This window comes from Urocitellus parryii, chromosome 4 (assembly GCF_045843805.1).
Source record: "Urocitellus parryii isolate mUroPar1 chromosome 4, mUroPar1.hap1, whole genome shotgun sequence".
Classification (NCBI taxonomy): Eukaryota; Metazoa; Chordata; class Mammalia; order Rodentia; family Sciuridae; genus Urocitellus; species Urocitellus parryii.
Genome location: NC_135534.1, coordinates 142535157 through 142562768, shown reverse-complemented (window position 1 = coordinate 142562768; position 27612 = coordinate 142535157). Strand labels below are relative to the sequence as shown.

The 27612-nt window shown below is 40.4% G+C and overlaps 1 protein-coding gene across 2 annotated transcripts in view; it reads left to right on the top strand.

Annotated features, from left to right (window-relative positions):
• The first annotated feature begins 24691 nt into the window (after window positions 1-24691).
• Window positions 24692-27612, top strand: part of Entrep1 (endosomal transmembrane epsin interactor 1) — a 60960-nt gene continuing 58039 nt past the window's right edge. Inside the window, exon 1 of one of the 2 annotated variants that reach the window (XM_026389258.2) lies at window positions 24692-25191. In XM_026389258.2, the coding sequence (XP_026245043.2) occupies window positions 24781-25191 (411 nt within the window). In that variant the 5' untranslated portion in view covers window positions 24692-24780. The remainder of the gene's footprint in view (window positions 25192-27612) is intronic. The other variant, XM_026389256.2, reaches the window with a different exon arrangement.

Here is a 27612-nt window from a genome sequence, read left to right as displayed (position 1 = left end):
GGGAGCCTCCAGACTACAGTGGTAGCAAGAGGTTAGGCTGCAGGGCACCATGGCTTCTCTGGGGTCTGACTCAATGAGGTGTCTCCCAGGCTGCTCACGCACCTGCTGCTCTTCAGCTGCCCTGTAGTGCTGGAATGTAACTACTTGAATGCTCAAGAGGCCTCACAAGAAACTCGAAAGCCTTGCATTCCACCTCTTGTTTCGCTGCTCTGTGACTGTCTCCAGAAATTTCTAAGTTATTTTGGGAATGGAAAAACCAAACGGGATATGGCTTCTTGGGAAGACAAGGTGATTGTTCCTGCTTCCTTTCAGCAGGCATTTCACATTCAAGTAGAACAAAGCCCATAGACAAGGGCTGTTTTTGAGATTAAGTCTCTGTGGGCACCTTGTTAGTGATTGTAGTGGAATCTAGAGCAAACTAGAATCAAACACAATGAGATGGTGATAAGACCCTACTTTGTAATCTTTTGTTAGGAAAAAAAAGCCCCCTGGTTAGCTTGGGGCTCTGAGACTTTTCTCAGGTGAGCTATTAACAGAGTGGAGGATGGGAATAGCAAATCGGTGATGGTTATTCTGTTTTCTCTGCATCGGTGGCACCTTTAGCATATATGCATCCATGTGCTTCTTTTATAGCTTTTCTTAACAATTCTTGCATATACTGTAGTGTGAGTTGAATGGTGGCTTCTCAGAATGTATGCCTGAATCCTGACACCCAAAACCCATGAGTGGGATCTTTTTTTGGTAAAGAGCCTTTGCAGGTGTAATTAAATTAAGAATCTTGAGGTCACTCTGGATTATTTGGTTGGTCCATAAGTCCAACATAAAGTGTTTCTATAAAAGACTGAAGGGGGCTGGGGTTGTGACTCAGAGGTAGAGCACTCGTCTAGCATGTGCGAGGCCCTGAGTTCGATCCTCAGCACCACACAAAAATAAACAAGATAAAAGTATATGGAAAAAAAAAAGACTGAAAGGTTGGAGAGCAGGGCTAGAAATGGAGCCGAGGAAGCCTAAGAGGGTTGGGAGGGAGGAGGTTGCTTCTACTAGGTTCTATGCCTTCAGACCATGTCATCAAAGCTCTCCTTTACATGTTTGTCACCTGCATGCATCAAGAAGTTTGGGTGGAGATGGAGGCAGAGATCAGAATGATGCAGCTGTAAGCCATGGAACACAGAGAGCTACCAGAAGCTGGAAGAGGCAAGAAAGTTTCTCCCCTGGAGCCCTCAGAGGTAGTATGTGAAAGAATTCCCCACGCAAAGACACTTCACCGGGAGAATTCCAATTTTATTGCAAAAAGCCGTGTGCCTATATAGAACTAAGGGGGAGATGGTAGGGCTTAGATAAATGGCAGGCCACCCATTTATTGGCAAGTTCTTCCAGATATCAGCTCCGGAGCCCAGGAATTAGTTCTCATTGGGGCTAAGGTTCCCCGCCAGCGAGATTTGAAATTGGCGCCGGCGGGAACTTTTCGTGCCATTGCAGAAAAGAAGAAGGTAGAAAGAAGAGGTCCTTAGGCGCCATGTTGGGGTTTTTTTTCTGGGGTACGGCTGCCGTTTATACTTTTCCCAACAGTATGGCCCCACGGACATCTTCATTTCAGACTGCTGCAGTCTGGCTGGGCACTTGTAGGTTCAACCAGGAACTACTTTATTGCCCGAACTCCCAGGCACGCCACCCATGCGCCCTTCCAGGAACACCACACTCCAACCGGAACTCCCTCCGACGGAACTTCACCAACCAACTTCGAACTCCCCAGGAATCCCCTTGAGAACTCCAAAGTAGCAGGGGGGGGGCCCCAGGTGGACAGCAGGGGTCTATATATACAATTGAATACACAGCTTAACATAACCATCATCATCTCAATGGCTCGCTGGCGACACCTCTCAACCACTCCCTTCTGGCAAAAATGCCATGCGTCATCTCGACTTGGCTGTGGCCCTCAACATCACACCTTTGGCCTAGAGAGTTTTGAGAGAGAACAACCAGATTGTTATTCTCATAACTCATCCTAAACACTAAAGGAGTCACTGGATCTCAGAACTGGAACAGAGGAGGGTGGGTTTGGCATCAGCACGGAAGCGAGGTCCCAAGAAATGTCACCAGGAGGGTCTTGCCTCTTTCCGTCCTCGCACTCTTAGCATGGAGTTCTTTGTGTTTCCCCTCCTTCTCTCTGGGGGTGGAGACGCTTTCTTCATGTTCCAGGGAAGAAGGCTGCTGCAGATCTAATTCACATCCTCCCCATCTCATGGTCCCCAAGCTAAGAAACAGCCTCCTGTCAGATCCACAGGAAAGATCCAGTTTGGGTCACATGTCCAACTCCATGGTAGAGTGCCCAGGGGGAGGTCTGTGTGGGAGAGGCTTCCAACTGCTCCTCCCCCAACCCATGTTCTTTTCTTACTCCAGGGCATTCAGCTAGAGGACCTTCCAGCCTCCCTCAGAGTCAGGCACAGTTAGATGACCACAGTCCAGTAATGGAATGAGAGCAAATGGAGGTGACCCCCATTCCAGGATTGGCCCATCAAATCTCCTCCCCGTGCTCCTCGTTTTCCTTCTGGTTGGCTGGAAGGGAGACCACCTCAGGGCAACCTCAGAAAGCTCATATTGAGTATGACAGTGACCCCACCAGTCGACAGTCACCAACTGAATGACTGTGTGAAAGGAAGTCACCAGCTGACCTTCATCAGCCCTCTACTGTTACGTGAACGAGAAATAAACTTCTCATGAATTTGAGTCCTTACAATGGAGAGTTTACATTTTTTTAGTTAGACTATATCAACTCATACAATAGGTCATGAAAAGAAAGGATGAGGGTAAAAATGTGGGCCACCAGAAAGAATACCAGCCACATCTCATGCACTGGTCAGATAGGCACAGTTACACCCCGGCAACAACCAACCACCGCTCACTGAGGTCTCAAGCATCAAAGGTTTAATCTCTCACATGTGTCACCTGTTTGTCCTGGGTTGTCTGGGAAGGACTTGGCCTTAACCTTGTTGTCCCTTAGGGACCCAGACTGAGGGAGGCTTCAACTTTATGCTTCCGCAATTGTAAAGGCAGGATGAAAGGCCATGGTGAGTCATTCCCTGCGTTTCCAAGCATCTCTTCTAAAGTGATGTTTCACCAGCCAAATCGAGTCACATAATAAATTTCCAACTTCAAAAGAATGGGTTTGTGCAGGTACAAAATGCCCCCAGAAAAAGTATTTTGGTTAAGTAGAAAATTGACCTTTAAAATAAATTTTAGAAAAGACTTAATATTGCTTGCCTTTTGGGAAAGGAACTGGGAGAAGGGATGAGAAGAATACTTTTTATTGATTTCTGGTTTTTATGACCTTTGAATTTTTACTTACTTTAAAAATTTTTTATCTGTCCTTTTTAGTTATACATGACAGTAGGGTGTATACATACATAGAGTAGAACTTATTTCATTTAGGATCCCTTTCTACGAGTTGTACAGGATATAGAGTTACCCTGGTCATGTATTCAAATATGGGGCTAGGACAGTTATATCCAATTAATTCTACTGTCCCTTCTATTCCCCACCCCTTCCCTTCATTCCTCTTTGTCTAATCCAATGGATTTTCTATTCTTCTTCTCCCTACCCTCCCTTGTGGTGAGTTAGCATCCACACATCAAAGAGAACATTTGGCCTTTGTTTTTTGGGGGATTGGCTTATTTCACTTAGCATGGTATTCTCCAGTTCCATCCATTTACTGGCAGATGCCATAATTTCATTCTACTTTATGGCTGAGTAATATTCCATTTTCTTTATCCATTCCTCTGTTGAGGGACATCTAGGTTGTCTCCATAGCTTGGCTATTGTGAGTTGAGGTGGTATAAAATTGATGTAGTTGTATTGCTGCAGTATGCTGATTTTAAGTCCTTTGGGTATAGACTAAGAATTATCTACTTTTTTATTGTAGTAAAATTAAAATTTACCTTCTTAACTATTTTAAGTGTATATAGTTCAGGAATATTAAGCATATACATCTTATTGGGCAACATATCTCCAGAAGTCTTTCATCTTGCAAAACTTAAAGTTCTAAACCCATTTATTCATAACTTGTGTTCCTCCTATTCCCCAGCCCCTAGTGGCTAACATTCTACTTTTTGTCTCTAAGGATTTGCCTACACTAGGTACCGTGGATAAGTGGGAGCATACACTCTTTATCTTTTCTGTGTCTGGCTTATTTAAGTTAATATAAGGTCTTCAAATTTCATCCATGTCATGGCATGTGTCAGAATTTTCTTTTTAATTTTTTAAATTAACACATATTACTTATACATATTAATGGGGTTTATTATGATATATACATATATGTATATCTCATGCACTGACCAAGAGTTTTCTCTCTTTTTTAATGATGAATAATAAATGTTGAATTGTATGCATATACAGATTGATTCCTTATCTGAAGTGCTTAGAACCAGAAGTATTTCAGATTTTTTTTTATTTTAAAGATTTTCATATACATAATAAGATATCCTGTGGATGGAACCCAATTCTAGATAAGAAATTCATTTATGTTTTCATATTCAACTTATATACACAGCCTGAGGGTGATTTTATACAATATTTTAAATAATCTTGTGCAAGAAATGATGCTTCATGGTGTGGAATTTTTTCACTTGTGGCATCAAAAAGTTTTGGATTGCTGGGTGTGATGGCACACATCTGTAATCCCAGCAGCTTGGGAGGCTGAGGCAGGAGGATCTCGAGTTCAAAGCCAGCCTCAGCAGCAGAGAGCTCACCTAGCACATGTGAGGCACTGGGTTCAATCCTCAGCACCACATAAAAATAAATAAATAAAATAAAGGTATTGTGTCCAACTACACCTAAAAAATTAAAAAAAAAAAGAAAGCCAACCTCAGCAACTTAGTGAGGCCCTAAGCAACCCAGTGGTGAGACCCTGTCACTAAATAAAATACAAAAAAGGGATGGAGATATGGTTCAGTGGTTGAGTGCCTCTGTGTTCAATCCTTAGTACCAATAATAATAATAATAAGTTTTGGATTTTGGAGCATTTCAGATTTCAAATTAGTAGTGCTCAGCCTATACCACATTTTTTTAACCCATTCATTCATCAATGGGCACTGAGGCTGCTTCACCTCTAGCTATTATGAATAATGTTGCTGTGCTCATGGATGCACAGGTACCTGTTTGAGACTATGCTTTGGTCTTTTGGGAATACACTTACAAGTAGAATTGCAGATCATAAGGTAATTCTATTTTTAATATGCTGAAGAACTGTAACATTTGAGCTTTGTAAACATATTATCTGTTCAAAAAGAAATAAAAAGATAATATTAGGGGCTAGCTGAAATTCTGTGTCAACAGAGGATACTGTTCACAACAGTTGTTGATCTTGGGTGCAATTCTGCCTGCAAGCCCAGGTCACGAATAATGGGTCACCAGCTTCCCTTCCTGCTATGTGGACCTTGCCTGACCTTGGTCTCCTGCTCTGGGAATGATTGCCTTCCCAGTTGAGTCAAGGTTGGGCTTGAAGGCTGAGTTATGGCAACACAAAGATTTGAAGAATTTCTAGGGACTTTTCAGGTCTCTACTCAGCTCCAGGCTACACCAACAGTTCAAGGTGTCAGGGAGAAATGAACTCAAGTCAAGCTTTACTTCTATACCAAAAAAAAGAAACTCTATTGCTGAGGGAAGTTCTCCATTATAACATGGGGACATTGTCTTTCTCAGCACATTTTCTACCTATTCCTCATGTATCCATTCTAAGCACTTTCAACCATTAAGAGAGAAGAGAGACATTTGTCTTCCTAAAACCTTAATCCTGGTTGGAGAGGGTTTGCTTTGGAACTTGCAATGCTTCTAGGTGTTACATGTATAAAAGTCAAGGGGGAGTGGCTGTTTTGTTTGTTTTAGAATAGCCTTATTGGAATATGATTCGTATATCACACAATTCACTTATTTAAAGTGTATGTTCAGTGATTTTTAGTGTATTTACAGAGTTGGGTAACCATTACCACAATGTAATTTCAAAACATTTCCATCAGCCCCCCAAAGCAACCCAGTACACCTCAGTAGTCATGCCCTGTTCTAAACCCTCACTCCATTTGCACCACTCCTGGCAGCCATTAATCTGTTTTCTGTTTCCATAGATCTGCCTATTCTGGAAATTTTGCATAAATGAAAAAACACAATGTGCTGTCCTTTGTGACTGATTTCTTTCATGTAGCATAATATTTTGGAGGTTTGTACATGTTGCAGCATGAACCAACACTCCTTCCTTTCTATGCTGAATAATATTCTATGGATATAACATATTTTGTTTATCTTTTCATCTGTTGATGACTATTTGGACTTTTTCTACTTTATTTTTCTACTATTATGAATATCACTATTATAATATTTGTGTACAAGTTCTTTTATTTTTTATTTTATTTTTATTTTTATTTTTTTATTGGCTGTTCAAAACATTACAAAGCTCTTGACATCATATTTCATACATTAGATTCAAGAGGGTTATGAACTCCCATTTTTACCCCAAATACAGATTGCAGAATCACATCAGTTACACATCCACATTTTTACATAATGCCCTATTAGTAACCGTTGTATTCTGCTACCTTTCCTATCCTCTACTATCCCCCTCCCCTCCCCTCCCATCTTCTCTCTCTACCCCATCTACTGTAATTCATTTCTCTCCTTGTTTATTTTCCCATTCCCCTCACAACCTCTTATATGTAATTTTGTATAACAATGAGGGTCTCCCTCCATTTCCAATCAATTTCCCTTTTCTCTCCCTTTTCCTCTCACCTCATGTCTCTGTTTAATGTTAATCTTTTCTTCCTGCTCTTCCTCCCTGCTCTGTTCTTAGTTGTTTTCATTATATCAAAGAAGACATTTGGTATTTGTTTTTTAGGGATTGGCTAGCTTCACTAAGCATAATCTGCTCTAATGCCATCCATTTCCCTGAAAATGCCATGATTTTGTCATTTTTTAGTGCTGCGTAATACTCCATGGTGTATAAATGCAACATTTTTTTTTATCCATTCATCTGTTGAAGGGCATCTGGGTTGGTTCCACAGTCTAGCTATTGTGAATTGTGCTGCTATGAACATCGATATGGCAGTATCCCTGTAGTACGCTCTTTTAAGGTCTTCAGGGAATAGTCTGAGAAGGGCAATAGCTGGGTCAAATGGTGGTTCCATTCCCAGCTTTCCCAGGAATCTCCATACTGCTTTCCAAATTGGCCTCACCAATTTGCAGTCCCACCAGCAATATACAAGAGTACCCTTTTCCCCACATCCTTGCCAGCACTTGTTGTTTGACTTCATAATGGCTGCCAATCTTACCGGAGTGAGATGGTATCTTAGGGTGGTTTTGATTTACATTTCTCTGCTAGAGATGGTGAGCATTTTTTCATGTACTTGTTGATTGATTGTATGTCCTCCTCTGAGAAGTGTCTGTTCAGGTCCTTGACCCATTTGTTGATTGGGTTATTTGTTATCTTATTGTCTAATTTTTTGAGTTCTTTGTATACTCTGGATATTAGGGCTCTATCTGAAGTGTGAGGAGTAAAGATTTGTTCCCATGATGTAGGCTCCCTATTTACCTCTCTTATTGTTTCTTTTGCTGAGAAAAAAACTTTTTAGTTTGAGTAAGTCCCATTTGTTGATTCTTGTTATTAACTCTTGTGCTATGGGTGTCCTATTAAGGAATTTGGAGCCCGACCCCACAATATGTAGATCGGAGCCAACTTTTTCTTCTATCAGACACAGAGTCTCTGATTTGATATCAAGCTCCTTGATCCATTTTGAGTTAACTTTTGTGCATGGCAAGAGGAGGGGATTCAGTTTCATTTTGTTGCGTATGGATTTCCAATTTTCCCAACACCATTTGTTGAAGATGCTATCCTTCCTCCATTGCATGCTTTTAGCCCTTTTATGAAATATAAGATAGTTGTAACTTTGTGGATTAGTCTCTGTGTCCTCTATTCTGTACCATTGGTCCACCCACCTGTTTTGGTACCAGTACCATGCTGTTTTTGTTACTATTGCTCTGTAATATAGTTTGAAATGTGGTATCGCTATACAGCCTGATTCACACTTCCTGCTTAGAATTGCTTTTGCTATTCTGGGTCTTTTATTTTTCCATATGAATTTCATGATTGATTGCTTTATCTATTTCTACAAGAAATGCTGTTGGGATTTTGATTGGGATTGCATTAAACCTATAGAGAACTTTTGGTAATATCGCCATTTTGATAATGTTAGTTCTGCCTATCCATGAACAGGGTATATTTTTCCATCTTCTGAGATCTTCTTCTACTTCTCTCTTTAGGGTTCTGTAGTTTTCATTGTATAAATCTTTCACCTCTTTTGTTAGGTTGATTCCCAAGTATTTTATTTTGTTTGAGGATATTGTGAATGAAGTGTTTTTCCTCATTTCCGTTTCAGAAGTTTTGTCGCTGATATACAGAAATGCCTTTGATTTATGCATGTTGATTTTATATCCTGCCACTTTGCTGAATTCATTTATTAGTTCTAGTAGTTTTTTTGTAGACCCTTTTGGGTCTTCTAGGTATAGAATCATGTCGGCCGCAAATAGTGATAATTTAAGTTTTTCTTTTCCTATTTTTATGCCTTTAATTTCTTTCATCTAATTGCTCTGGCCAGTGTTTCGAGAACTATATCGAATAGAAGTGGTGATAGAGGGCATCCCTGTCTTGTTCCAGATTTTAGAGGGAATGCCTTCAATTTTTCTCCATTCAGAATGATGCTAGCCTGAGGCTTAGCATAGACAGCTTTTACAATGTCGAGGTAAGTTCCTGTTATCCCTAGTTTTTCTAATGTTTTGAACATAAAGGGATGCTGTACTTTGTCGAATGCTTTTTCTGCGTTTATCGAGATGATCATATGGTTCTTATCTTTGAGTCTATTGATGTGGTGAATAACATTTATTGATTTCCGTATATTGAACCATCCTTGCATCCCAGGAATGAATCCTACTTGATCATGGTGCACAATTTTTTTGATGTGCCTTGGTATCGGATTCGCCAAAATTTTATTGAGGATTTTTGCATCTAGGTTCATCAGACATATTGGTCTGTAGTTTTCTTTCTTTGAGGTGTCTTTGTCTGACTTCAGAATCAGGGTGATGTTGGCCTCATAGAATGAATTTGGAAGAGCTCCCTCTTTTTCTATTTCCTAAAATAACTTGAAAAGTATTGGTATTAATTCTTCTTTAAAGGTTTTGTAAAACTCTGCTGTATACCCATCCGGTCCTGGGCTTTTCTTGGTTGGTAGTCTTTTGATTGCTTCTTCTATTTCATCCATTGATATTGGTCTGTTCAAATTGTGTGTATCCTCCTGACTCAGTCTGGGAAAACCATATGACTTAAGAAATTTATCGATGTCTTCACTATCTTCTATTTTATTGGAATATAGGTTTTCAAAATAATTTCTAATTGTCTTCTGTATTTCTGTAGTGTCTGTTGTGATATTGCCTTTTTCATCCCGTATGTTAGTAATATGAGTTCTCTCTCTTCTTCTCTTCGTTAGCATGGCTAAGGGTCTGTCAATCTTATTCATTTTTTCAAAGAACCAACTTTTAGTTTTGTTAATTTTTTCAATAGTTTCTTTTGTTTCAATTTTGTTGATTTCCGCTCAGATTTTAATTATTTCTTGCCTTCTGCTACATTTGCTGTTGTTTTGCTCTTCCTTTTCTAGGGCTTTGAGATGAAGCGTGAGCTCATTTATTTGTTGGTTTTTCCTTTTTTTGAGGAATGACCTCCAGGTGATGAATTTCCCTCTTAAAACTGCTTTCATTGTGTCCCATAGATTCCTATATGTTGTGTCTGTATTTTCATTTATCTCTAAGAATTTTTTGATTTCCTCCTTTATGTCTTCTGTAACCCATTGATCATTCAGTAACATATTGTTCATTTTCCATGTGATGTAGGATTTTTCCTTCCTTCTTTTATCATTGATTTCCAGTTTCATTTTATTATGATCAGATAAAATGCATGGTATTATCTCCACCCCTTTATATTTACTGAGGGTTGCCCTATGGCATAATATATGGTCTATTTTTGAGAAGGATCCATGTGCTGCTGAGAAAAAAGTATATCTACTTGATGATGGTTGATATATTCTATATATGTCAGTTAAGTCTAGGTTATTGATTGTGATATTGAGTTCTATAGTTTCTTTATTCAGCTTTTGTTTGGAGGATCTGTCCAATGGTGAGAGAGGTGTGTTGAAGTCACCCATAATTATTGTGTTGTGGTCTATTTAATTCTTGAACTTGAGGAGAATTTGTTTTATGAACGTCGAAGCACCATTATTTGGTGCATAAATATTGATAATTGTTATGTCTTGTTGGTGAATGGTTCCTTTTAACAGTATATAATGTCCTTCCTTATCCCTTTTGATTAACTTAGTCTTGAAGTCGATTTTATTTGATATGAGGATGGCCACCCCTGCTTGCTTACGAGGACCGTGTGCGTGGTATATTTTTTCCCAACCTTTCACCTTCAGCCTGTGTATGTCTTTTCCAACCAGATGTGTCTTCTGGAGGCAGCATATTGTTGGATTTGTTTTTTTAATCCATGTTACCATCCTATGTCACTTTATGGGAGAGTTTAAGCCATTAACGTTTAGAGTTACTATTGATAAATGGTTTGTACTTCCTGCCATGTTTGATTATTTATCTTTTTTTTTCTAATTTAGTTTGTTTCTCCAGGATTAGCTTTCCCACCGCCCTCTGTCTTTACTGAGGTACTTCCCACTGATGGTTTTGGTTATTGTTTTTCATTTCTTCCTCGTGTAGTGTTTTGCTCAAGATGCTTTGCAATGCTGGTTTTCTGGCTGCAAATTCTTTTAGCTTTTGTTTATCATGAAAGATTTTTATTTCGTTGTCGTACCTGAAGCTTAATTTTGCTGGATACAGAATTCTTGGTTGGCATCCATTGTCTTTCAGTGTTTGAAATTCGTTGTTCCAGGATCTTCTTGCTTTCAGTGTCTGTGATGAAAAATCCGTTGTTAACCTTATTGGTTTACCCCTGAATGTAATCTGCCTCCTTTCTCTTGTAGCTTTTAATATTTTCTCTTTGTTTTGTATATTGGATATCTTCATAACAATGTGTCTTGGCGTTGGTCTATTGTGATTTTGTGTGCTCGGTGTCCTGTATGCATCTACAATTTGTATATTCGTTTCCTTTTTTATTTCTGGAAAGTTTTCTGTAATTATTTCATTCAGCAGGTTACTCATTCCCTTGGTTTGAATCTCTGTGCCTTCCTCTATCCCGATGACTCTTAAATTTGGTTTTTTTATGTTATCCCATATCTCTTGGATGTTTTTCTCGTGATTTTTAACCAGCCTTTCTGAGTTGGCCAGACTCTTTTCAAGATGAAATATTTTGTCTTCATTATCTGACGTTCTGGCTTCTACTTGCTCCACTCTGCTAGTGATACTCTCATTTGAGTTTTTAATTTGGTTTATAGTTTCTTTCATTTCTAGAATTATTGTTTGATTTTTTATAATCTCCTGATAAAGATGCTTAACTTCTTCTTTTATCTGTTTATGTAATTCATTTTCAATGTATTCTTTCACTGTTTGAATTTTCTGTCTCGTATCCTCTTTAAGGTTCCATTCCATCTCTCTAAGGTATTCCTTGAGTTCCTTATATGACCATTTTTCTGATGGCTCTAGGTCCTCCTGAATATTTAGGCTGTCCTGCATTGTTTGTACTCCTTTTCTTCCTTGATTTTTCATGTTGCTCATGTTACTTCTTGTTCTGTTTGACTGCTGAGTTACTGTTTACTCCTATAAATTTATTCGATGCTTGGGAGAAAATGTATTAGAAGCAAAGGGAAGAAATCATTAAAGAGAATGAGAGTAAACAGATAGAATTCGAGGAAGGGGGAGTAAGAGAATTGAAAAGAAATGAAAAGACAAATAATAATTAAAAAAATGAAAATTAAAATTTAAAAAAATATAAAATAAAATAATAAAAAAATTAAAAAAAAATTTAAAAAATATTTACAAAACAACAACAAAAAATGAAAATGGAAAAAAACCCCAAATTAAAAAAAAAAATTAATAAATGCTGTCTTAGAGTTTGATTAACTTCTCTTCCAGTAGGTGGAGCTGTGCCCACTGGGCCAAGCTTCTCCTCTCAATAGGTGGGAACCAATCACTGTGCAGCATCTCTTCCTCCCAGACTGGGCGAGTCTCCAACCCTGGGTGCCTAGGGCCTTCTCTTGTGTCTAGACACTTCCCCTCTTTTCCTCAAGCCAGGCCCTGCTCACTGGTGACGCTCACCACAATACTGGCTACATGCCAGGTCTGCTGCTCCTGGGAGCTCTGTTTTCATGAATGCCTGGGCACACTCTCCCTGTTTGCCATTCCCTCGGACGCTAAGTTTGTAAAGCTTGGGGCTGAGAACCCCCAGCAAATTTGCTTACCCTCCAGTTGCCACGCCCCCGGTAGCTGGTGCAAGGGACCTCAGTTGTCAGCACTGGTGGGAGTGGTAGCCGGGAGTCCCGCGCCACTCCTGATTCCCTCGTTCTGGCTATCGCGCTCACGGGAGAGCTGGGAGTGGGGAGGGGCCCTTAAGGTTTCCCCGCTGGGTGGAGAGGGAAGGCTAGGGGATTACACACCTGTTGCCACTGGTTTTAATGAAGTTATCTCCTCCGTGGCGTTTTGGTGACGTCAGTTCTCTGCCATGGTGGAATCCCATGCAAATGGTGACAGTTCGTTTCCCTTTGCTGGGTGACCAATGCAACGGGTGGGTCCTGACTGTCTCTCCCAAGCCCCGTTTCAATCCCGTGGCCACTGCCTATGAAGGCTTGGTTGGCATTTACTTCCGTAGGATCAGAAGGGCCGACCAGTTGTTTCAGCGGGATCGTTAGTGCTGAGTCATAGCGGTTTGGCTGTGAAGCAAGCGAATGAGAGCTTGAATGCAGCCAATTCCGGCTCGGTGTGTGTTCTGAGAGGCCGGACTGTTCACCCCAGATCCACGTTAGCTCTGCATTGCCTAGTTATCCTGAGCAAACAGCATTTAGACAGTTTAGAACTCCCTATGCCCTCGCAGCTGAAGAGGTCAGAGATTTGATCTCTCCGCGCCCGCTGCCATGTTGGATCTCCTTTCATATATTTTTTGATTGACTGTATTTCTTCTTTTGTCAAGTGTCTGTTCAGTTCCTTTGCCCATTTAATGATTGGGTTATTTGTTTTAAGTTTTTTGAGTTGTTTATATATCCTGGAGATTAATGCTCTATCTGAGGTGCAGGTAGCAAAGATTTTCTCCCATTCTTTAGGCTCTCTGTTCACATTCTTGATTGTTTCCTTTGCTGTGAAGAAGCTTGTTAGTTTAATATCATCCTATTTATTGATTCTTGATTTTACTTCTTGCTCTGCAAACCTTTCTGAACAGAACTTTCTAGATCCTGAATAGACCCCAGTATATTTGTCACACTTGCCTGTGACTGATAACGATTTTCCTTAAATGCAGAATTTCCCAAGGCTATCCATTACTAATGACTTGGAAGTGTTGACTACGACACATCTCTTCTTCTGTGAGATGGGGTCTTCCTATTGTATAGCTCAGACCTGAATTTTTCAGGGTATCTGGGAACATTGATATGTTTATGTGGGAATTTTACTGGAAAAATACAGAGATACCCCATGCAATTGCAAAGTGAGGTGAAGAGTCCAACTATGAGAAGTGTGGACCTCAGCAGCATCAGGAACCAGAGCTCTCTGTCTCTTTCTCTGGGTCTTACCTCTGTTTTTCTCTGCCATCAACTCCACTGTCCATGCAAGCTGCATCCCTCCACATGGCCTAAGACAAGGTCAGCAAGACCCTGCTCTCCAAGCTCTCACCTTCAGGTAAAACCCACTCTTCCCCCAGAGCCCATTTAAAAAACTCTGATTGGTGTGGGATTATGTGCTACTCAGGATTGTTTATGTGAACTTTCTGGTTATGTTGAGAAAAGATTTATATTTGCATAAAAGACTCTTTGGAAGTTTACTTTTCGTTCTAGCAAGTTGTTTTCATTTTATTACAGTTCTAGTTCTTGCAAAACTTTTTATTCTATTTATATATCCATCAATTGTTAACAGCCACTTTTTAAGGGACACTTAGATATTTGGTCTGTTCTAAAACTCAGTTAATTAAACAGCTTCAACATTTCAAATATAATCAATTTAATATATTCTCTTTTCTTTTTATTTGAATCACTTGAACAAACAAATCTTCCTAAGCACATAAGTAACTAGTCTAATTAATAAGGTTATAAGTTGGCCTTATAAATGAGAGGGACATAAAATTCTCTTAGCTGTTTCAGTATTATGCATGAACTTGGAAAACTTTCAGCATAACATCATTGAGTATTAGTTACTCAATTGTATTTTAAATCCAAGTTATGAGGGTCTCACTCTTCAAGGTCAAATGTTCTTCAACATCGCAAATACATAGGATATCAAGTATAAACAATCTTTCTAAACACTAAGATATTAATATGCTTTTAATCCCTTTAAACTTTCTTAATTTTAAATCCTCCCCAAATTAAAACCTGTACTCACTTAATTCTAAACTTTCCCAGGGCTAAGAGATGTTTATCCCCTAATGAAATGTTATCTGTCCTAAAATGAACTATTTTTTTCCCTACAGTTTTATATCTCTGAGATTGGAATGTGTATTATTCTCAGTGGCACCTCACTGGTAATTGGCAGCAGTTAGTCTTTCTTAGAAATAAAATAATGGTGTCATAAATGAGAATGGCACCATCTAGGATTACTTAAGTCTGGGAACTAAGGCTGGGTGTAAGACCTGGAGCTTTGGACATCAGACATTTCTTCTCTCCTACACCACTTGTCCTGTGGACCTTGTCTTTTTTGGCTTCAGTGGCTTGGCTTCAAAACTTATCAAAGAAATGTGGCTTGTGTATATGACTGGCTTGATTCAGTTTATTTATATACATTTTCTGTTTGCAAAATCTGTAAATCCCATCTTAATTGATCACTTGATAGAATTTGTACTTGTGTGATTTTAGAGTACACGAATTTATTTATATGCACCCAACTTTAAAACTGATAGGAGCCTATGGGATTTAAAGACATCTTTTAATTTAATTTTAAAGCTATTTGCATTTGTTGGATTCTTCTATTTCATGTTGTGGACAGTGTTATCCTATTTTTTGTCCAGATATATGCTATATATTTGAAATTGTGATATTTTCCTTTCAAATGTTTGACATTACTTAAAGGGTCTAGAAAAACATCTATAGTGGAGATAACTTATGTTCTAAGCTTTTTTCTTAATTTACTGATTTTTTTGTATGTTCTTGACCATGATTTGAGGTTAATATAACTAAGAACTTATGTAATGTGTAAGAGATTAAAAATCAGGAATGGATTTTGAACAGTTGTGCTGAGATATAATTCACATACTATGCAATTGACCCAGTATATTCACAGGTATGTGCATCACCACTAGAACATTTTTATCACCTCAAACAAAACAAAACCCTACAGTCTTTAGCAATATCCCCATTCCCCAACAGACCTAAGCAACCACTAGTTTATTTTCTGTCTCTATAAATTTGCCTTTTCTGGGCATTTCATATAAATGGGGTCATTATAATGTGGTCTTTTGTGATTGGCTTCTTTCACTTAGAAGAATTGGATATTGAATTTGGTTTAAAACCTTTTCAGGAAATAATAAGGGGATAGTCTACTTTTTAAAAAAATTAAATTATTTATTTATTTGAATCTGTTATACATGATGGCAGAATGAAATTCACTTTATATTATACATGTAGAGCATAATTTTTCAAGTAACTGTGCACAAAGTATTTACACACCATTTGTGTCTTCATACATGTACTTAGGATAATGATGTCTAATTCATTCCACCATCATTCCTATCCCCTTTCCCCCTCCATTCCCTTCCCTCACCTTTGCCCTATCTAAAGTTCCTCCATTCCTCCCATGCTCCCTCCTTCCCCAATCACCATTATGAGTCAGCCCCTCATATCAAAGAGAATATCTGGCCTTTGGTTTTTTGGGATTGACTTGCTTCACTTAGCATTATATTCTCCAACTTCATCCATTTACCTGCAAATGCCATGACTTTATTCTCTTTTAATGCTGAGTAATGTTCCATTGTGAAATACACCAAAGTTTCCCTATCCATTCATCTACTGATGGGCATCGAGGTTGGTTCATAATTTAGCTATTGTGAATTGTGCTGTTGACATTCTACTTTTTGATCTGAACATCTTCTGTGAATTTGCCTTGTCATAGTAATAGTAAACAACCAAGTGTGGCCGCAAGACACTTGTTAATGGGCACCCCAGCCTCCATTTTAGACAGGAAGCAGTCACACAAGAACATGGTAGCTCTGACCAGCATATGGTTGGGATAGGGCAAGAGTAGTCTCTGGGTATGGGACAGACAGAATGTCTTCATCAAGCCATTCCTATTTTCCTTGGCTCCTCACGCTTTCCTGAATCATGAATGAAGTTGGACAAAAAATATTGCTGTGGTGTGTTTTGGGAAAGAAACTGAATTAGAGTTGGGAGGCCTAGGGTTTTGCTTTGGCTTTGAAGCTTGAGTTTAAGGAAGCCATTATATATATAATCTGAACCTCTTTTTCATTTGTTTTTGCTCCTTTGAAACAGGGTCTCACTATATTGCCCAGGCTGGTCTTGAACTCATGGGCTCAAATGATCTTTAAGCCTCAAAGTAGTTGGGACTATAGGGGCATGCAACAGTGCCTGGCTATCTCAGAAGCTCAGGGTCTTCATCTTTAAATGGGTAAAAATCAACTGCTTGGCATAGTTGCTGGTGATATTATATGAGAGAATGTGCCTGAAGTCTTACTAACATTAGGAGACATCAGTGTCTGTTCTATCTTCTTGCTCTCTCATTCTGGATGCTCAGCATAGTTACTCCACAGGCCACAGCTTTCTGGAGAAATTTCAGGTTTAACTTTTAGTTGAGTACACTCAGTAGTTCTGTTCTCTGCTTTGTGCTGTCACTGGGGTCTCTGCTTATAAGGTCTATGGTTGGTGGCTTTATTTTAAAATCTCATTTCTAGGGGTTTCAGAGGTTTTGCCCAGACTACATTCATATACCACTTCCATGAATACTGAAAACTATGTAGCACGCCCAACCCTTCCCCCACCCATCCTAGGTCTGCATTCCCCCACCCCATCTCAGCCAAGATGGTTTGGTTGTAGTTACTTCAGTCTCCTCCCAGGTCTTATATAGTCAAGTTCACTCTTTTTCATATCCTAAGTTTCAAAGTGGCTTGTTTGAGGAGGGGACATAGTTCTTGTTCTCTACGTCTGGGGTTCTGAGGCTCACAGATCCCACAGCCTCTGTAAATGGGACACCTGATATTCCAGTCATAGGTAGCCTGATACCAAGGCTTTGGGACTCTGGGTTCTCTTTCAGCTTCATTTCACATACTTACTGACTCTCTCTCTCTCTCTCTCTCTCTCTCTCTCTCTCTCTCTCTCTCTCACACACACACACACACACACACACACACACGTGCACACACACACACACGTGCACACACACACAGACACAAACACACACACATCCTTCTTTACATTTTCTCGTGGGAATGATTCATAATTAGGATATTGCTATTTAAAGGAGAACATGGAACTATTTTATGACATCAAGAAGAGAGCCCGTATCTATATATTGCTGGCATTTTATAAGTGTATATTAGAGTTGGAAAGATCTGGACATAATGTAGGCTAAACCCCTTTCCTGATCCCACACCCCTTAATGGAAAAGAACAAGTCCACTGAGGTGATGTTAAGAGACCACTCCTTTATTCATCTGTTCAATGAAACTTTATTGATTTCTGTTTCCCGGATAACATCCTAGGAGATGAGATTGTAGGATTATTGCACACAAAGTTCCTGCCCTCATGGAGTTTATATTTGCCATGTTGTCATGGAGACAATAAAAAAATAATGGAATATCAGGTGGTGATAAGTACTAGGAAGAAACCTAGAATAAGAGGATGGGGAGTGAAGGAGGAGGGGAAGTATCTTATTGATAAGGCCATCAATAGAGGTTTCTCTATGAAGTCAATAAAGTAAGGCAGGGAGACATATTTGGAGGGAAAAAGTGTTGCAGATTCAGAGAATGGCAAGTGCAAAGGGTCTGGTGCCAGCTGAACCAGAAGTCTGGGTTTGCCCCACAGAGCTTCTTTATCATACCTCACCTGCTCTGAGTAACTAGGGGTGTTCCAAGGGGGCTCTCTATCACATACAGGGTCCAGGTTTGAGAATGATGTAAGAACCCAGAGGTCACCACATGCCCCTGGAAGAACAGAATTTGTGCCCTCATGTGTCCTAATTTTTTCATTGTCGTTGTTATGACTGACACAAAGAGATATGTACAAATCTTTAACATATAGCTCGATGAAGATTTGCATATGTCTTCACTGAGGGTTCCTTCCCCTAGAGTTTGTCGCTCTTAAAAAATCCACAGCTCAGTCTACTGGGCTGTGCCAATTGCAAGCCAAGCCAAGTCTCTCTGGTTGTCTTTCCTCTGGCTTCACTGTCAGGAATGTCCAACCCTATACCCAGATTATAGGTGAGGGCCTAAGGTTCTCATGTCCTGAATAGTTGCTGGAGAGAAGCTCTCTTTTTCTCTAAATCCCTACCTGGGAAAGATGTATTGGTGTCTGAGACATGACTTTGAAGGACAGTGTCTGCATCTGGCATTTCAGGAGAGATTCCATGAAATATATCTGCATAGGCTTCGTGTCTATGGCAGACTTCATACATCAGTATATCAGTATCTCTGCATAGAGATAGGACTTTAGAGATTATATCTATATCTATAGCTATATATATATATATATTTTTTTTCCTTTCTTTTTTGGGTACCAGGGACTGAAATCAGGGGCACTCAACCACTGAGCCATATCCCCAGTCCAGTTTTGTATTTATTAGAGACAGGGTCTCACTGAGTTGCTTAGTGGCTTTGAACTCGTGAGCTGCTGTGATTATAGGCATGCGTGACTGTGTCCGGCAGATTATATATGTGTGTGTGTGTGTGTGTGTGTATATATATATATATATATATATATATATATATTTTTTTTTTTTTTAAAGTTCTCCTGGCAAATCTGACCAGCACCTCAAAGACCTCCTTTGGGATAGGCGACTCTGCTCACACCATTCCAAGATGACCGCTCTTGTTATAAGGCTGTTTGCTGAACCAGTGTTTCTGAAGGGTCTGAACTTTACATTTGCTTAATTAAAAGATCTATTCAAGAAATTTCCCCAGAACAAAGGAACAGTCTCAAATCAAAGGTGAATTACCGTTTTGACTTCTGCAGAAACTTGAAACTGCTGGACTCTCTGATACTACAAGTTCTCTTTTCTTTCTCTCTCACACACATGCACACACTCATTCACATTCTCTGTTATACACACACACACACACACACACACACACACACGTATAGATTTTCTCCCATAGAAATGTATGAGCCATAAATAATTTTATAGGACAGTTGGCTTGAATTATCTTTTGTGGGGTTTGCATCATAAGAAGGGATGAGAAAAATCCTCCCCCCTAACATATTTACATGTGGGTTATTTTTAAGCCAAATCCCCTTCCAACAAAATGCTAGTTTCCTCCTATATAAAAATCCACATACTAAAATTCTGGAGTTTGAATATTACCATATATGAATATTTCTCTAAATTTGTTAAGGTGCAGGTTCCTAGCCTTTCATTGGGGGGGGGGCGTCTAATTCCATAGGTATGGGGGAAGTGTGTGAACCTGCATTTAAGGTGATTTATTTATTTTTTAGAGCATTATGATTATATATACTATTTGGGTTCATTTTGACAAAATCATACATGCAAGGAATTTAATTTCAATTCCTATTCCCCCCTATCCCCCCCCCACTTTTCTTCCCCTCTTCCCTCCCCCCTGTTCTCCTACCTCTACTGATTTCCTTTCATTCCTTTATTTATTTATTTATTTATTTATTCATTCATTCATTCATGTTGTAGATGGACAGAATTTTTATTTTGCTTATTTATTTTTATGTGGTGATGAGGATTGAAACCAGTGCCTCACTTGTGATAGGCATGTGCTCTGCCACTGAGCCCCAGCCCCAGCCCCTATTTATTTTTTGATTGGTATTTTCTACATATACATAAAGGTGGAATTCCTTTGGCACATTTATAAATAACATGATTTTCGTTAAATTCATTCCATCTTCCTCCCATTCTCCTTCTTCTCCGCTGATCTTCCTTGTGTCTTTATGATATCTGATCCCTGTCCCCACAGCCTTCTTTCCCTTATTTTACTCTAGCTTCTACATATGAGAGAAAACATTTGACTCTTGATTTTCTGAGTTCGGCTTCTGAGCATGATGTTCTTCATTCTGTCCATGTACTGGCAAATGTTATTATTTCATTCTTCTCTCTAAGTAAAACTCCATAGTGTATATATACCACATTTTTCTTGGTCCATTCATCTATTGACAGGCATCTTGGTTGATTCCATTATTTGGCTATTGTGAATTGTGCTGCTATAAACATTGAAGTGGCTGTATTGCTATAGTATGCTGATTTTAGTTCTTTTGGCTAAGAACCGAGGAGTTGGATAGCTGGGTTATATGGTGCTTCCATTCCTAATTTTTTGAGGAATCTCCACACTGCTTTCCATAGTCATAATACGAATTTTCAGTTCTACCAGCAATGTATGAATGTACCTTTTTCTCCACATCCTTGCTACCATTCACTGTTATTTGTATTCTTGATAATGGCCATTCTGATTACGGTGAGATGAAATCTTAGTGTAGATTTGATTTGCATTTCCCTGATTGTTAAAGATGTTTAATATTTTTTTCATATATTTGTTGGCCATTTATGTTTTTTATTTTGAGAAGTTTCTGTTTAATTCTTTTGCCCATTTACTGATTGGGTTATTTGTTTTTTGTTTTTTTTTTGGTATTGAGTTTTTTGAGTTCTTTATATATTCTGGATATTAATCCCCTATCAAATGAGTTGCTGGCAAATAATTTTTTCCCCCCATTCTGTCGGCTCTTTCTTCACTCTCTTGTTTCCTTTGCTGTGCAGAAACTTTTTAATTTGGTGGCATCCCACTCATAGATTCTTGGTTTTATTTCTTGAGGAAGTCAGTGCCTGGACCTATATGATGGAGTGTTTTCTTTTACAAGTGCTTTGTCTCTAGTCTAATTTCTAACTCTTTGATACATTTTTATCATGACTTTTGTGCAGGGTTAAAGGTACGGATCTAATTTGATTCCTCTACATGTGGATTTCCAGTTTTCCTCAGATCACTTTGAACTGTGTTTTGACGGGCTGTACCCTGGTTCTGTCGTCTGCTGAGCACTCTTTGAGAAGCTGCTCCAGAGCCGCCCTATTAACGGAGGCTTTGAGAGTTCACAGGGCCTCAAGTCAAAGCAGCTCCTCTGATATTTTTCTGAGAAATAGAAAAGCTGGGGGCAGCTTGCCAGAGAATGTGTTCTGAGAAGAGAGTTTCTTTAGCAGCTCCCACTCTGACAGGAATAACCTCCTTTAATTAGCTGGCAAGGTGGCTGTGCTGAGAAGTGTGGAAGGAACTGTGGAGTTTGTTTAAAAGTATGGAGAGAAACCTGAGCAGAGAGCCTGACCCCTCAGTGGAGCAGGCTTTGAGAGTGGAAAGCCATGTCCAGCTAGGGAAGAGTTGGTGGGAGGTGCATGGAACCTTCTTAGAATTTAGCTTTGATCTTGATGAGAACTAGCAGCTGGGTTCCATCAAACAATACAGTACAACTATTATTAACTTGAACTTTCCTCTACATTAACGAAGTATCTGGGTCAAGTTTCCCACAAGTTCTTCCTCACTATTTATTGGTAATAGCTTTATTGAGATATAATTCATATATCACACATATATAATCCACCCAGTTAGAGTATACAATTCAGTGGTTTTTCATATGTTCACAGAAGTGTGCAATCATTACTACAACCAATTTACAAACACTTTTATCACCTTAAGAAGAAACCCCATTCTCTTTAGTTACCGCCCTTCTCCTCAAACTCCCCATTTCCCCAGTCCTCAACAAACACTAAGCTACTTTTTGTCTTCTATGGATTTATTTGTTCTGGACATTTCATGTAAATAGAATTATATAATACTTGATCTTTCCTGCTGGCTTCCTTCATTTTTTCAAGGTTCATCCATGCTATAACATGTGTAAGTACTTTATTCCTTTATTAGTGACCAGAATATTCAATTGGATGGATATTCCACATTTTATTTACCCATTCATCCAGTTGATTAACACCTGGGTTGCTTCTATCTTTTGGTTATAATGAATAATGTAGCTATTTGTATATGAGTTTTTGTGTGGATGTGTGTTTTCATTTCTTCTGGGTAATACCCCAAATTGGAATTTCTAGGTCAAATGATAACTTAAACTTAACTTAAACTTTTAGACTGTGTTTCAAAGTTCTCACTTTTATTTTATTTATTTTATTTTTTATGCCAACCTGGAATCAGTGGTTCTGAATCATCCTATAGAGCTTGGTGACATATAGCCTGATGAACTCTGACTAAAGATTTATTGTAAGAAAGTGTTTGGGGGATGCAAAGAATCAAGCTTGGGTTACAAAATCCCAAACATAAATACTTGAGGGTGTTACTGGGCATAAGCTTAAAGATTGGGGCAATATTGGGCAGATTTGTGTTTATGATAACCAGAGAAAGACTCACAGCTACAAACGTAGCCAATAACAAAAAGAGAAAATGGCAGTTCAACAACCATAGTAGCTATGAAAGGTGTAGCAGCCTTAGAAAATGTGTAAAGCTATTAGACAAAGCTATCTATGGATTGCAATGATCTCTGCTATCACCTGATTTTGTAGAGAGAAAACTTAAACTTTTGAGTATTTAGAAAGACTTTAAAGTAAGTATAATATAGAGATGTATTTTATATAATTTTAACTCCTGATTTCTCTATAAGTGTAACTATGAATTTTCACAATGAACCTCATCCATGTAATCAGCACTCCTATTGAGAAATGGAGGGTCACCAGCACCCCCTCACAAAGTCCCCTTTCCAGTCATTGCTATCCCCAAGGGAAGAGGGATACGCTGAATTCCAATATTCTTAGACGCATGGAATGCATTTTTAATAGGGCGTTTTAGGTGTCAAGGACTGGCCAATAGAATAGATATGTTTAGTGAGAGAATACCCTAAGACTTGGGCAGACTTCCTATACTGCAAGGTGTAATGCATTCTTAAAAATTAAATACTTTTTAGCTTGTGTATAAAATAAAGAGCATAACCTTGGCACCCAAGAAATTTAATTTATCATCACCTGTAATTTAAGAGCATACGCTGTAGAGGTGTGTGTGTGTGTGTGTGTGTGTGTTTAAATGAAAAGGAACAACTGAATTTAAATATTACATTTAAAGACATTTCCTTTCTCCTCCAGGATCCGAAGTTTATTCCTGAGAACAATCTGTAAAGGAAGTCGTACAGACCATTAATCCCAGGTGCTTTAATAATTTAAAAAGTGTGTATGTAAACACATTCACATTGGCAATACATCACATTGTGGGTTGAAGTAAGTAATGCCCAAAATGAATACAGCCTTCACAAGCAGAGCATAAAAGCTGATACACATTTCCCTTGGTTTATTGAGCAGGAGGATATCAAATACCCTCACATTGCCGATATGGTAAGCTTTCTAATATAGGGACTGACTGCAAACTGAAACTGCTCTGGTTCTTATCTGGAAAAAAATCCATTATAATCACCTTATGTATGACACGTTGTATGCATTAGAATTCTTTGGAGGAAAAAGGTATACTATTAGGGGAAATCATTTTACAAAGGCGAATTTTTTTAAAGCTCTTAAGATGTCTCATACATTACCTAAGTAGATCATAATTTTATTAGGCTATTTCCTTGGAAGTCTGGATTCTGTGTTCTACCAGGTGTTTTTTTTTTTGGATGCTGGATACTTCAAGGTAACCTCTCCTTCTCTCTCTGGCTTCTACCCAGGTGCCAGGAAAGACCCCAACGCCCTGACCGCTCGCCACCTTCCGACCGCTTGGGGCCACGCAATGTCAGCGCCAGGAATCATCTCGCCCTTGTAGTGTAGGCGCCCCGGAGCGGTAACTTCGTGCGGCCTCGTCCTTCCCGAAGTCCTTGGCTTAGACCACTTCCCATCGAGTCCCCTGTCGTCCCTCCTCTTAGCATCCTATCTCGGGGTTATAAAGCTGGACTCTTCGCATTAAATGTCGCCGAGGCTCCTCTCTAGGATGACCACAGAGGGGCGAGGGTCCAAGCGCTTCCCTATTGTCCCAGCTTAGCGGGTGGGGACAGACTCTTAGACTGCCGGTGGCCAGCTTCTGGCTGCGGGGTTCCTCCCAGCCCTAGAGACTTGTTTAAAATTTTTGGGCAGGGCACCCTTCCTGGACGCCAGGAAGCTGGCACGGGCTCGGCGAGGACAGCAAGGCTGTGGCGCACTCGCCGCTCGCGGGGTAGCTCAGGGCGCGCGTGGGTAAGAGTGAGGGTGTGTTCGGGGCTGGCCGGAGGCGGACCCGCCGGGCGGCAGGTGGGTGCGGCCGGCCGGAGCCCGGGCAGCGGCGGCAGCAAGTGGTTGGGCCGTGCGCATTTCCTTCCCTCCCCCTCCGCCTAGGAGCCCGCCCGCGGTGCCCAGTGCGTGGCGCCCTCCGCTCCGCTCCGCTCCGCGTCTCCTCCCAGCCGCCGGCGGCCGCTCCCTTTCCCGCCCGTCCATGTCTCTGCCGGTGGTGCTCCCGGGCTCCTGCTGCCCAGTGGCTGGGCTTTCGGGTGGACCGCAGGCCGGGGGCCCCGGCGCCGCGGCCGCTGCTGCCCAAGACACGCCGCTGCCGCCGCTGCGGCCGCGCTGGACCCGGGGCGCGCTGCAGCCCCCGGCGCGGCCTCGCTGCGCTGCCGCCGCCGCCGGGGTACTGACTGCGCCGCCTGCGCTCTCCTCCCGCCGGGCTGCTGCCGCTGCCGCCGCCGCCGCCCCTGGCTCGGCGCTGCTGCCCGCCCGCCCGCTGCTTTCGCTCGGGCTGCTGCAGCTGATCCTGGGCTGTTGCATGGTGGCGCTCAGCTTCGGGGCGCTGTCCCTGAGCAGCTCCCCGCAAGTGAAGAACTCATGCCCATTCTGGGCTGGCTCCTCGGTGAGTACCTCATGCGCACACCCTTCTTACTCCGAGGGGCCCATTCCAAATCCAGGGCCAATGGCTAGTATCCTCCACTACCACTTGCTTTGTCCTCAGGGTTGAAGTTGGGGAGCACAGACCCTGAGGCTACTGGAAGTTTTTTGAGATGTGGAGAGTTAGGAAAAAATTGTTCGGAGACAGTCAACTTCAGGGGTGAATTGAGTTACACCTGAACATGTCTTTTTCATAGACTAGAGTGTTGTACTCTTCCCAACAAGCTAATATTATAAAACAAAGATATCCAGCCCTTTGAGAGATTGGAAGGATGGGGGTGGAAAGCAGGAAAGTGGTAGGAAAATCACAAACATTTTTTTGGCCATTGGTGCTTATTGCATTGATAGCTCCCTGAGGGCAGGAGTTTTGATCTGTTTTGTCCACTGATGTATCCACAGTGCCTGGCTCATAGTGTATGGGTGGGATGGGTGAAGTGACAGGTTGACTGGGCCATGTCATTTGTTTTTATTTCTCATCAAGACACACATAGATATGGAATACATCTGATGTTGAACGGCTCTTCTCTATTTGGTGATGGGTTCAGGAGGTAATGAGAGGGTGTGTGTAACTGCCTGTTTGTACCTGGTCATTAGAGGAGGGCCCTATCCCCAATGGGTTCCTGGAGCCATGCAGACTGCTTTGGAGAATTTGATTGGAACAGAACCTGTCATTATGTATGAGCTTGCCAGAGCTCCAGGCGTGTGAGGCAGCTGGCTGGAGATGTCTGCACTATACCAGGACCCAGTTCTGTCTCCTTGTCCAGTCAGGAAGACAAGAGAAGCCTGGCTACTAAGAAAGGTTACTACAAGTGAGCAAGCATCTGTGGACACTGAATGGCTGGCTACTCACCCCTATCTCCTAATAATTTCACAACTTCCAAGGCATCCAGCCCCTTGAGGCTTGTTGGAAACTGGTCTTTGTGAAATGATTGTGGAAGATGAGTTAAATAAGTGACCTTTCTATGAACTAAATCTAAAAGTCTGGCAATGCCTAGACTTTTCACTAAGATCTCTAATGACTATTTATCTTGAATTTGTAGGAACTGTGCTTTTGTAGGTCCACACATACCCAGATTCAGGACCAAATTTTAAGAATGTAGAGAGAACTAATCGAACACAGAATAATTGTTTGAATAAGAACATTAAGAACATTCAGTTCCTTGAGCCTAACTTGAAATTTTATACTTCAACGGGTGCCAATCTACTCTTCTCTTGAAATACTTTGATATTAGATGATCCTATTGAGGGACATCCCGTGCTGTGGTGAGTGAAGTTCACAATTTGTGCATAATATAGACAAAATCCCACTCTGTGGCCCTGCTCCTGGATTCTGCCATTGTCCTGAATGAGAATAATGGAAAATCCCGAAAGGATGGAAATTCCAGGAGGATAAGAGTTCCATTATGCTTCCTACTCCACTTCTCAGTTTACTCTTAACTAAAAGGTGGCTCTGCTTCCTTCCTCTAAATACCATACTCCAGAATCTTGTATACTCTTTTTTTGTGGGGGGGGGGAGGGGAGTTTGCTGTTTGTATAATCAAAATCAATTGTTTTTTCAAAGATAGCTAGTTTTGAATTATTAAATTTTTTCCTTTGAAAATTAAGATCCCAAATCAATTTGCAATTGTGAGTTATTTCAGAGATAAATAAATGCATTTATCTGTCAGTCAAGCCACAACTGGATTTGATAAAGTATAAAACAGAGCTCCTCAATCAGAAGATGAAGGCCAATATCCTGGGCTCACCATCTGGGCATATCCTTGTTAGAAGGCCAGAGCACACCAAAGCAGAGAAGGAATAGGGATTTGGAGTTGAGAACTTCTTTTCTACATGTCACTCCTACCCTGGCCCTCCAGGTTATATGTAACTGTAGGTTATTATTATTTTTTTGTGATCTGTTCCTGAGAGGTTGACCCCAGAATTTGTACAGTGACAACAGAATCAGTGAATACTACATCTGTAGAACAACTAAATATGACTTTAAGAGGGTGGCATTAGGCATCATCATCCTTTGGTATATTAGGGGGGAAATTTTTAATTTTTCATAAGTTTTGAATTCATGTAGATGAGAGAGATTGTTTTTAAAAAAACCTGTATTATGGGAGATTTTAGATTTACATGAACACTGTGCAAGGAGCCCACAGATACCTTCACCACCCCACTTCAACAGGAGTTTCTTCCCTGGGCTCTGCCACTGGCCTTGGGTGTTCTGATAGACTCTATTCCAAGAAGGGCAAGAATTAGATCCTTCATGCTCCTAGTCCATTTGTCAGATTAAGTTCCCTTATTTTGAAGCAAGTCTCTGGCATCACATCTTTTCATGTGTAAATATTTCAGTGTAAATATTTCAATATTTTTTAAAAAATGTAACCAGAAGAGAGAGCAT